Genomic DNA, 12196 nt, shown 5'->3' with positions numbered 1-12196 from the left:
GAGAGAGGAAATGTCCCATATGTGGGACATACTGATGTTGGAGGTTTACACGGCATATGAGTTTACATAGAGTGTCAAGTGTATCTGGAGTATTATGTGTACATGGCATGTAATGTATAAACCATGTGAGACTTGTACATAGTATGTGAGGTAACACGGAGTGTGAAATGTGTGTGTGTGTGTGAGGTGTACATGGAGTGGGATATGTACACAATGTAAGAGATGTACCCAGTGTGTAACATATTTGTGGAGTGTGAGGTAGATATGGCACATGACAGACATACATAGTGCTTGAGATATATGTGGTATGTGAGGTGGACAGAGAGAGTGAACTGTACATTATGTGAGAAGTGTACAGTATGTGAGAGGTGTACAGTATGTGAGGTGTACAGTATGTGAGATGTGTACAGTATGTGAGAGGTGTACGGTATGTGAGAAGGGTACGGTATGTGAGAGGTGTACAGTATGTGAGGTGTACAGTATGTGAGATGTGTACGGTATGTGAGAAGTGTACGGTATGTGAGAGGTGTATGGTATGTGAGAAGTGTGCAGTATGTGAGAGGTGTACGGTATGTGAGAGGTGTACGGTATGTGAGAGGTGTATGGTATGTGAAGTGTACAGTATGTGAGAGGTGTACGGTATGTGAGAAGTGTACGGTATGTGAGAGGTGTATGGTATGTGAGAAGTGTGCAGTATGTGAGAGGTGTACGGTATGTGAGAGGTGTACGGTATGTGAGAGGTGTATGGTATGTGAAGTGTACAGTATGTGAGAGGTGTACGGTATGTGAGAAGTGTACGGTATGTGAGAGGTGTACGGTATGTGAGAAGTGTATGGTATGTGAGAGGTGTACAGTATGTGAGGTGTACAGTATGTGAGAGGTGTACAGTATGTGAGAGGTGTACGGTAGGTGAGAGGTGTACGGTATGTGAGAGGTGTACAGTATGTGAAAGATGCACATTATGAGAGAGGTAGGTGGAGCATAAGGTGTACATTATGTGAGAGGCATACAGGGAGTGTGAACTGTACATTCTGTGAGACGCATACAGGAATTGTGAGGTGTACATTATGTGAGAGGTATACATTATGTGAAAGATGTACATTATGAGAGAGGCATGCAGGGAGCATGTGGTGTACATTCTGTGAGAGGCATGCAGTGAGTGTGTGGCATGTATTCTGTACAAGGCGTCGAGGGAGCGTGTTACATGCATTCTGTGAGAGGCGTGCATTCTGTGAGAGGCGTGCAGGGGGTGTGTTGCGTGCATTCTGTGAGAGGAGTGCAGGGAGCATGAGGTGTGCATTCTGTGAGAGGAGTGCAGGGAGTGTGAGGTGTGCATTCTGTGAGAGGAGTGCAGGGAGTGTGAGGTGTGCATTCTGTGAGAGGAGTGCAGGGAGCGTGAGGTGTGCATTCTGTGAGAGGAGTGCAGGGAGTGTGAGGTGTGCATTGTGTGAGAGGTGTGCAGGGAGCATGAGGTGTACATTATCAGAGAGGTGTGCAGGGAGCATGCACTGTACATTCTGTGAGAGTTGTGCCCAGTGTAAGGTGAGCACTGTATGTGACTTGTCTGCAGTTTATCAGGTGCACATAGCTATGACACCACAAAGGCATATGGAAGAATGCAGGTGAGGACAGATTGTCCTTCCAAGAAAATGTGCCTGTCAGCTCTGTCCTGGATTCACATGCTGGACCCATGGCACAACCTCCTGTATAGTGTCATAGGCAGAGGAGACAGAGGGACATCCTCTGGCTTTTCAGGAGTCCTTTTGTGCATAAAGGAGAAGGCAGCTTTGAGAGGCTGCCTTCCTCAAAGAACTCAAGGACAATGTGCTCTTTGAGGAAGATCATAGGTTGGTAATATTGTTTTTACAGCTGACTTAAATCCCTCATGCTGCAAATTGAATTCCTTTTTTTTTTTTTTTTTTTTTTTTTTTTTTTTTTTTTTGGTGCTTTCAAATGTGAAGGTAGTGAACTCTCCTTTCATATAGACCTCCTCACCCCAGGAGCCTAATGTCTTTAGGCTGGAAGAATAATTAGCACCTTCATGAGCCCTGCCTGCTTGAACACTTCTAGTCATTAAGTTATTGTCACCTTATTTGTGTTGTTTAGTAAACAGCGAGTGTGTATTTCCAACCCCAGGAATCCAGCCCCACAAAGACCACAGGGCTCACCTCTGAGGCACGGAAAGGCTTTAATTACATGAAGAATAAGCTTGAAGGAGAGAGACTGGATGAATGAATGAACGCCTCAGGTCTTTCCAAAAGCCCAGGCATCAGTGGGTTCTTAAGCCTGGCCTCAGCTTCCCCTACCTGCTGGGCAGTCTCAACTCCTGCTATTTTCACTCACCTGGCTTCCCATTACCCGGGAAAGAACCCGGAGCGACAGACATTGTGAGGGCTGCATGGAATGTGAGGTGCACGTGGCATGTGGGGCCTGGTGGGGGAAAGAGCTGGGCAGGTTGCAGGGAGGGTCCCCCCACAACTCCACGCTCACATGGGTCACATCCAGGGCCCTTCAGCCTCTTCCCTGGGTAGTAGCCCACCTTCACCTCACATCCTGAATTGGGCTAAAGCTTAATTCTAGATGAATTTATAATTAAATTTAAAAATCACATCTAGAGAATTCCCTCTTAAATTTAAGGACTACGTCAGTTTTGGAGGGAGTTTTAATAAACCTCTTAAAGAGGGGAATAAACAGCTCTAGCCTATTATACCTAGTTCTTCAAGAATCTCTTGGTTTGTAAGATATTCTTTCATTAGAAGTAACAAATTGGCCAGGTGCGGGTGGCTCATGCCTATAATCCCAGCACTTTGGGAGGCCAAGGCGGGTGGATCACCTGAGGTCAAGAGTTCGAGACCTGCCTGGCCAACATGGTGAAACTCCCTCTGTAATAAAAATACAAAACAATTAGCCAGGCATGGTGGCACGTGCCTGTCGTCCCAGCTATTCAGGAGGCTGAAGCACGAGAATCTCTTGAACCCCAGCAGTGGAGGTTGCAGTGAGCCAAGATCCTGCCACAGCACTCCAGCCTGGGTGACAGAGTGAGATTCTGACTCAATTTAAAAAAAAAAAAAAAAAAAAAGAAGAAGGAGAAGTAACAAATTGCCCATCAAACCCCATCCCCAAACTTTATCTCATGCCACCCCCATGCCCCACCCGCAGCCCCCACAGCACCAGGCATCCATCCTGGGAGGGCAGGAGCCATGCCTGTCTGTACCCACAGAATCCTCTGCTCCTAGCAGAGGCGATTGTCCCATAGAAGGTGCTCAATAATTATTTTGTTCTCTCTGCGGGGAGCATTCTTCCCCGATGGCCACACGGCTAACTCCTAAGCCTCTTTCAACTCTTTGCTCAAATGTTACCTTGTCAACCTGACCACTCTATTTAACACTATAGCTGGCCTCACTCTGGCACCTCAATCCTGCTCATCTTGTTCTGCTTGTAATATTTTTCTGCCTGTATCGCCTTCTAACATTTATATATTTTAGTTATGATTATGTGTATTGCTTATTGTCTGCCTTGCTCCGCCAGCGTGTCAATTCCACAGGGACAAGGAACATGGTCTGTTTCGTTCTCCACCACATTCCCAGCACCTGAATAAATGTTTGTTGTATAAGTGAATGAATCATAGACTGGACAACTGAGAGTGGGACTATCCCCACCCCCCCAGTTGTGCCCTGCCCCCACACCCTGCACACTGGGAGGGAAGGGCACATGCTGTTGGTGGTCTTCCTGTTCCCTCCCTCCACAGTGCGGACTCCTGTTCTTCAACTCCCAGCTCAGCTGCCAGACTCCCAAGCCCTGCTTGTCTGTGGGAGGCCAGAGAGTACCCCCAAAGCGGGAAATGTGGCCATCTGTGGGGAATCTCTGGGACCCTGTCCCTAATCTGGGACCATGTCTATATCCTGGCAATATCTCAGTCCCTCCTGACCAACCCAGACTGGGCCCAGAGAAGGATCTATACCCACGTAGAGGGCAGATTTAGGCTTTCCCAGGGAGCAAGGTTGGCAGGGGACAGAGGGGAGCAGGGGCACTCAGGGTGGACCCAGGAACAGGAAGGGAAAGGCTGGGGACAGAGAGGGGACCTGGATCTGGCCCTGCCCCACCAGGCCCACTCATGCTTTTACCTTCTAGCCCTTTGGCGCCCCCACCTCCCGGTCAGATACACAGCCTGTGTCAGCCCAAGTGCAGAGCCACAGGCCCAGCCTGGGCAGGGGCAGGGTGCGTGAAGACTGGGGCAGGTGCAGGCTGGATTGGGTTTCCAGAGGCTATATATATAAAGGCTGCCGGGAGCCCCAGGGCCGCTCCCTGAGGGCACAACACTGTGGGGGCCCAGCCAGGCCCACATTCCTTTCCAGAAGCCAGCTCTCCATTTATAGCCCCTGGGCAGGCCAGCCAAGGGAGCTGAGTGGGGAGGACTGGAAAGGGCAGAGGGAGAAGGGGCAGCCCAGGCAGCACTCCCTCCCCACTCCCCACCAAAGGAGCCCCTCATCATGAAGACAGCAGAAACCAAGCCCAGGGTGAGGTGTGCACTTGCCCCCAGGCACAGAGCCTATCATTCTGGTCAGGCCTGCGTTGAGGGGTGAGGGGGCTGCCAGGGGACCCCCTCAAAATCCCTCAGCCCATTGCTAGTGGCCCCTCACAGAACAAGTCCAGCACCTGTGGACAAAGGGCACCGTTGACTAGACTCTGCAGTATAAGAGTTTGAATTTTTTCAGCTTCCAAACTTGGTATCCTTTTTCCCTCTGCCCCCAACCCAGCACTGGTACTAAAAGGACAACATGTTCGAGGTTGGACATACTTCTCCCTGCTCTGTGGGCAGCAGGGATGAGATGATGGTGTTGACAAACCTCTCTCCAAAGAGGAGACAGAACCAGAAGGGTGATTCCAGGCAGGTGTGGATGCCAGGCCTGGAGAGGTCTGAAATGGTCACCAAGTTCAGTAAGTTCCAATCTTCTTTTGAGCAACAGAAACCTGGTAGCAAACAAAAATCCCACTTGAAAGCCTAATATAAAAATGACATTTTACCACTAGAATGTCTGTGTGCTTTAAAACAGCACTTCCTAATTATGGAAGAAGATGTAACTACAAATCAAGCTTAAAACTGTCAGAGCAGTTTAGATTTATAAGCCACAAGTGATAAAATATTAAATGTGTTTGGTAAGTTCAAACATATAACATTTACTTATTTATTGTAAAGACAACTTGATGACAGTCCTGAAGAAGTTTTTATAAACACAAAGCACAAAAAGCAAAGTTGTAATCACTTGTCTCAGCATCCAATTTATTTTGTAGTTTCTAGCTTATTCAGATTTGGGAAAAAATCTAGATTTGCATAGATAAGTGGTTTGAATAGCTCACCTGGGAATCTCAGAGTACTCTTCAATTAAGTAGACTCATTCATTCATTTGCCCAAGAAATATTTATTGAGTGCCTACTATGCACCAGGCTTTCTGCTGAGCCTTGAGCAAGTAGGAAGAAGTATTTGTTTCTAAATCATCAATATAACAATTACTTACATTCCTCATTGTGAGTATAGTGAAAAAACAATAAGAAGACACATCGTAGATGCCAAATCTCTCTATAGTATACCACTACAATATTGCAGCATGCCATGTATAATGCCCAATGTAAGAGAACATGCCCCAGGCATATGGGGTCTGAGCCTTTCCTGGGAAGAGCAAGTGTAATAGAACATGGATGTCTAATCATGTATGTGACTGCCAAGTTTTGAAGAAATTCAACCATCTTCATTGATGTCACAGTTCAAGAAGTTGAAATATATGCACAGAGATCCAAAGGGCATGAGGCCACTCATTCATTCATTGGACATTTATCAGGTGCCTACTGTGTGACTGCCACTGTGATGGTTTCTGGAAATGTCATTGTGAACAAAATGTCCTTGGCTTCATGGGGCTAAGTCAGTCATGACCAAACTAATGAAGAAGATTATAAAGAGTGGCAGTGCCTGGAAGGAAATGAACAGGGTGGCGTGACCCAGAGTATGGGAGGCAGTTATCTTAGAGGGAATGGTCAGCGATGTCCCAAGGAGGCAAGACAATCTATTATATAAAATGCAGTCAATCCTGGGAAAAACCCAGGGCATAATGCTATGAGTTTAGAGCAGCAAGGACAAGGCCCCAAGGCAGGATCCTGTTTAGAGTGTTAGAAGACGAGAAAGGAGGTCAGACTAACTGGAGTAGAGCAATCAAAAAGGATGGTGGCTCCAGGTGTAGTAGGAGTCACAGGCTGAGGCTAGCTCATGCAGGGCCTGATAAACCAGGGGATTGAGATGAGATTTTACTCTAAATGCAAGAAGCTGCTGGGGAATTTGAAGCAGAAGGATGGCATAATCCCATTTACACTGTAAAGGTCTACTCGGGCTGCTATGTAACCAATGGATTATATTGAGACTAGAGAGGAAGTGAGGAGGGCAGCCAGGTTATTGTGGTCATCCAGAGCAGCAGTGTGACAGTTTAGTCCAGGATGGTGACACTAGGGATGGACAGACTTGAGACAGGTCTTAGAGGTAGAGTGGACAGCTCTTCCTCATACCCAGACTTCTCCTCAGGAACTCCAGCCTCAAAAATCCCCCTGCCTAATCCACACTTCCATCTGGATATCCAATATGCATTTCAAATTTTGCCCAAACCTGGACACTTAATCTACCACCCACAAACCTAGTCTTCCCAGCTCCATTCTTGCAGGAATCATCCTTAGCTCCTTGCTTATCTCACTGCCCACATGCAATCATGAGTAAATATTGCTAGCTCCATCTTGAAAACATATATCTAGAATTCAACCACCACTTGTCACCAGCTCCACTCACTGGAATTATAGCAATAGCCTCCTAATTGGTCTCCCTCCTTCTGCCCTTTCCCTCCAGTAACCAGCCTGCTCCTGTTAAAATGAAAATCAGATGGTGATATTCTTCTCTTCTGCTCAAGCCCTCCAGTGGCTTTCCATCTCAGAATATAATCCCTTTTCTCTCTCTCTCACCCCATTTCCCACTATCCCTTTTACTCACCCTGCTGCAGACATATGAGCCTCCTTGCCATACTTTGAAACTGCCAAACAGAGTCCTGCCTCAGGAACTTTGCACACGCTTATCCCTCTATCTGGCCCTATATATCTCCAGGTATCTGCTTCCAATTCTCTTAATTCAGGTCTCTGCTAAAATGTAGCAGAGAGGCCTTCTCTGATCACTCCATAATCTTCGTCACTGTGTCCCCCTGCCTTGCTTTTTCTTCATAAGCTTCTAAACTCCTGGCATCACATACTTCCTTGTTATTTGTTCATTGTCTGTCACCCTGCTTACATTGACAATGTAAGTGCCAGAGTCTTGGTTTTGTTCATTGCTCTAGCCCCACACTTGGACTGTAACTGGCATATAATGGATACCTAACAATATGTGGATTTCTGGGTGACCCCCTGAGGCTTGGGTGGGGTGAGGTCAGGACTTTGCTGCCCTTGCCAGGATTTAGAGTTATCATCACTGCTGCTCCATGATGTAGACGTTACTGAATGAACAAATACAGGTGGTCCTATGGAGTAAAGCGAGGTGAGTACTTCATGAAGGGAGACCTTCAGCACCACTACCAGCAGCAGAGAAGTGAAGAAGGTAGGACCCCAAAAGAGCCCTCCAGGTTTTGTGGGGAGGACTTCTTAGGGTCCAGAACCGCCAGCTAGGAAGCCTTCCAGAAGTTAGTGGGAAAGGCACAAAGATCACTCCTGCTTAAATTTCTGGTTTCCAGGAGGGGAGATCCAGGCAGGGATGTATGGCCAACAGAGATTCCTAGCCAGAGTGCTGAGAGGACTGTGTGAACTGCATATTCAGGAAGAGGTTGACAGGCCCCCATGGGGGTGGCCGGTATGCTGAGGCTTGTATGGGAGCCAGAGTTCCCACATTCCATGGGGTGGTTGCCTCCTCCTGTTTCCAGCCTTTCCAGTGAGGCTGCAGGAAAGAGACACAGCTGAGGCCTGGAGACTACGTGGGACTCTGTCAGGGCATGGTGCCATGGACGAGTTGTAAGCCTTGGGGACGTAGCATCCAACTCTGAAAGCCCCTTGCTCGAATAACTCTACATCACTGCCTGAGGGCTTCCACATCCTTGGTCTCTTCAGACTCTCATCCCCACCACAATTACTCCAAGAAATTACTGTCATTCCCAAATCTATAACTGGAAACTGAGGCTAAGGAAGGAGACAGGACTTCCACAAAATCACACAGTGGGGACACTCTGAAGTCTGGATTCAACTGGTCTGCAAATCACACTCTCAGAGACTTCAGGTGAGATGAGGTGAGATTCTCAGGCCAGGTCCTGAAGTTTGCCACCTTGGCCAAATGCACTTTCCTTGACTCAGCACTGCGGGTGAGGCAGAGCCAAGAACGGAGGAGAAGGGTTTTCTTCCCAGCTGAAGAGGCAGCTCAGCCTAGACCCCAGGCATGGCACTGGACAACCCTGCTGTGGAAACGTGCAGATTTAGATGGACGGGATTCCTCACCTGGGCAGGATCCGAGTTTGGAGAGATTGGCGCGAAGCTTTAGCAGCAATCTCTGATTCCTGTACAACCATGGCGCGGTTTCTAAGCGTCTGGGGAAGAAGGACTGGGCCCACGACCTACTGAGCAACTCCCAGGTCGGGGACTGGTGGAATATCACAGCCTCTACGACCCGTTTGTCTCGAGCTCTCCCACTTCAACTATCGGGGTTTCTCTGCCTGTTGTTGCACTCGTGCGTTTCTTTGCCCCTGACACTCTAAGCTTTCTGCTTTCTGCGTGTCTCTCAACCTCTTTCGGTCCCTCTTTCACGGTCTCACTCTCTCAGCTCTATGCCCCCAATCCCTTGCCTCTCTCCAAATAACTCACGACCTGATTTCTACAGCTGCTCTACCCATGGGTTCCCCAAAAATCAGGGGCAGAAGAGTATTAAAAGTCAGCTCAGAGGTGAGCGCGCACAGCCAGCGTTTCCCGCGGACACAGCAGTCGGGTGTTGGAGAGGTTTGGAAAGGGCGTGCCGGAGAGCCAAGTGCAGCCGCCTAAGGCTACCAGTCGCTCCCTCCCTCCCTGCCCGGTAGGGAACCGAGAGCGCGCGCCAGTGTGGAGGGGCGGGCTGGCTGGCCACTCTGCGGGCCCCTGCGGCCACCCAGGGGACTCCCCAAGCCCCGCCCCGCTGTGTTCCTATTGGCCTCGGGCTCCCCCGCCCCTAGCTGCCCGCCTGGGCTCCGGGGCGTTTAGGCTACCACGGATAAATAGCCCAGGGCGCCTGGCGCGAAGCTAGGGGTGAGGAAGCCCTAGGGCGCTGCCGCCGTTTTCCTTAACCACAAATCGGGCGGGACAGGACAGGGAGGGGTGGGGGACAGTGGGTGGTCATTCACACTTCCAGCACTTTACTATCAACAGCCAGGGCTCCCGAGCGGCAGAAAATTCCGGCCACTCTCTGCCGCTTGGGTTGGGCGAAGCCAGGACGGTGCCGCGCCACCGCCAGGATATGGAGCTACTGTCGCCACCGCTCCGCGACGTAGACCTGACGGGCCCCGACGGCTCTCTCTGCTCCTTTGCCACAACGGACGACTTCTATGACGACCCGTGTTTCGACTCCCCGGACCTGCGCTTCTTCGAAGACCTGGACCCGCGCCTGATGCACGTGGGCGCGCTCCTGAAACCCGAAGAGCACTCGCACTTCCCCGCAGCGGTGCACCCGGCCCAGGGCGCGCGTGAGGACGAACATGTGCGCGCGCCCAGCGGGCACCACCAGGCGGGCCGCTGCCTACTGTGGGCCTGCAAGGCGTGCAAGCGCAAGACCACCAACGCCGACCGCCGCAAGGCCGCCACCATGCGCGAGCGGCGCCGCCTGAGCAAAGTAAATGAGGCCTTTGAGACGCTGAAGCGCTGCACGTCTAGCAACCCGAACCAGCGGTTGCCCAAGGTGGAGATCCTGCGCAACGCCATCCGCTATATCGAGGGCCTGCAGGCTTTGCTGCGCGACCAGGACGCCGCGCCCCCTGGCGCCGCCGCCGCCTTCTATGCGCCCGGCCCGCTGCCCCCAGGCCGCGGCGGCGAGCACTACAGTGGCGACTCCGACGCGTCCAGCCCGCGCTCCAACTGCTCCGACGGCATGGTAAGGCCGGGACCCCAGGAAGTGAGGAAGTTAGGGCGGCGCTCCGAATATCTGGGATGTGCTTCCAAGGGCGGGGAGCTGGCCTTGCGGGAGGTTTAGTACAGGATCCTTTCCAAGCGAGAGGACCCCCGTGTAATGGGCAGCTGTCACTGGGGTAGCCTAATTGTTTTGGAAGCGTGCGGGCATGCGTTCGAGCCACCCCGTTGGGGGCGCGATTAGAACACTGCAGCGCGGACATGAAGCTCTTTTTCTGTATTTTTCCCTACTTCCAAAATGTAAATTTGCGCCCCTTGGTGACTGTCCGCCCTTGGTTTGGCCCTGCATGTTGCAGACCTCATCTCCTACCCACCCGTAATCACCCCCAACCAGGACAGGTCTGGGCCCGGAACTCGAGGCTGGGGCTAGAGTTAGGGAGGGGGCGGCTACAGGGATTGGTGTTCGGGCCCCGCGCCGTCCCGCGGGCCTGACTCAGTCGCCCTTGCTGTTTGCAGATGGACTACAGCGGCCCCCCGAGCGGCGCCCGGCGGCGGAACTGCTACGAAGGCGCCTACTACAGCGAGGCGCCCAGCGGTAGGTATTCCGGGCTTCGCCCTGCTCGCTCCTCCTCCCCATGGCCTTCATGGAGCTGTCCTGGCCTCTCTCTATCTAGGACGCCCCCACCCCAACTCACACACGCCTATGTCCCGGGAGGTGGTGCAGGCGATGAAATACTAAGCAAGTAGCTCCTTCTCCTTTCGATTGTCCCGGACTCTGACAAGTCCTCAGTTTCCAATCTGTCTCAAAGTACTGGACCCAGGGGTGGGAGGCTTGTCGGGGCCGCACCCCTGCTTACTAACCGAGCCCTCCCCGCGCAGAACCCAGGCCCGGGAAGAGTGCGGCGGTGTCGAGCCTAGACTGCCTGTCCAGCATCGTGGAGCGCATCTCCACCGAGAGCCCTGCGGCGCCCGCGCTCCTGCTGGCCGACGTGTCTCCGGAGTCGCCTCCGAGCGGGCAAGAGGCTGCCGCCCCCAGCGAGGAAGAGAGCGGCGACCCCACCCAGTCCCCGGACACCGCCCCGCAGTGCCCTGCGGGTGCGAACCCCAACCCGATCTACCAGGTGCTCTGAGGGGCGGGTGGCCGCCCACCCGCCCGAGGGATGGTGCCCCTAGGGTCCCTCGCACCCAAAAGATTGAACTTAAATGCCCCCTCCCAACAGCGCTTTAAAAGCGACCCCTCTTGAGGTGGGAGAGGCGGGAGAACTGAAGTTTCCGCCTTCTGCCACCCAGGGCAAGGACTCAGCGCGGTTTTTTCCACGCAGCACCCTTCCCGGAAATCCATTGTGATGGCCGCTCCGTGTTCCTCGGTGGGCCAGAGCTGAACCTTGAGGGGCCAAGTTCAGCTTTCTCGCGCCCTCCCCCATGGGGGTGAAACCCTCCCAGACCTAAGCCCTGCACCGGGATGCACCGGTAATTTGGGGGGCGTGAGGCCCAGGTGCACTCCTGTCCCAAATGTAGCAGGTGTAACCGTAACCCACTCCCAACCCGTTCCCCGGTTCAGGACCACTTTTTATAATACTTTTGTAATCTATTACTGTAAATAAGAGTTGCTTTGCCAGAGCAGGAGCCCCTGGGGCTGTATTTATCTCTGAGGCATGGTGTGTGGTGCTACAGGGAATTTGTACGTTTATACCGCAGGCGGGCGAGCCGCGGGCGCTCGCTCAGGTGTTCAAAATAAAGGCGCTAATTTATACTGCGGTGGCTCCAGCTTTCCCTGGGCATGGGAGTGGGATCCGGAGGAAAATCCGCAAACTGGGCCAGCTGTGCCTCAGCGACCCCTGTAGGCAGCAGGCGGATTGCAAGGAGGAAGCCTGCTGCCTGGGGAAGGAAGGAGGGGTGCAAATTTGTCCAATACGTGGGGAAGTTCCTCTGACCTTGACTACCTCACCACACACTTCCGTGGCTCTTATGGAAGGGTACACAGGTTGATATGAGTATTTTTTAAACCCATGTCTGAGCTCGCCTCCCAGAGATTCTGATTTAATGTTTCTGCCCCAGATACCCAGGGCCAGGTACTGGTATTTTTTTCAAAAGCTCCCCAGGT

General features: G+C 52.0%; 1 protein-coding gene across 1 annotated transcript; it reads left to right on the top strand.

Moving 5' to 3' along the window:
- The first annotated feature begins 9268 nt into the window (after positions 1-9268).
- Positions 9269-11848, top strand: LOC105486964 (myogenic differentiation 1). Its single transcript, XM_011750165.2, has 3 exons — positions 9269-10117; positions 10609-10687; positions 10972-11848. The coding sequence occupies exons 1-3, from the start codon at positions 9488-9490 to the stop codon at positions 11220-11222; spliced, it is 960 nt and encodes a 319-aa protein (XP_011748467.1). The 5' UTR covers positions 9269-9487; the 3' UTR covers positions 11223-11848.
- Positions 11849-12196: the final 348 nt, after the last annotated feature.

This window comes from Macaca nemestrina, chromosome 12 (assembly GCF_043159975.1).
Source record: "Macaca nemestrina isolate mMacNem1 chromosome 12, mMacNem.hap1, whole genome shotgun sequence".
Lineage (NCBI taxonomy): Eukaryota > Metazoa > Chordata > Mammalia > Primates > Cercopithecidae > Macaca > Macaca nemestrina.
Note: the sequence above shows the minus strand (reverse complement) of the source record. Positions and strands in the feature narration are given on the sequence as shown.

Excerpts from the sequence above, each read along its gene's own strand:
- LOC105486964 (XM_011750165.2), top strand. The coding sequence starts at position 9,488 with ATGGAGCTACTGTCGCCACCGCTCCGCGACGTAGACCTGACGGGCCCC. Across the intron at positions 10,118-10,608 it reads CCAACTGCTCCGACGGCATG|ATGGACTACAGCGGCCCCCC; the intron begins GTAAGGCCGGGA and ends TGCTGTTTGCAG. Across the intron at positions 10,688-10,971 it reads CTACAGCGAGGCGCCCAGCG|AACCCAGGCCCGGGAAGAGT; the intron begins GTAGGTATTCCG and ends CTCCCCGCGCAG.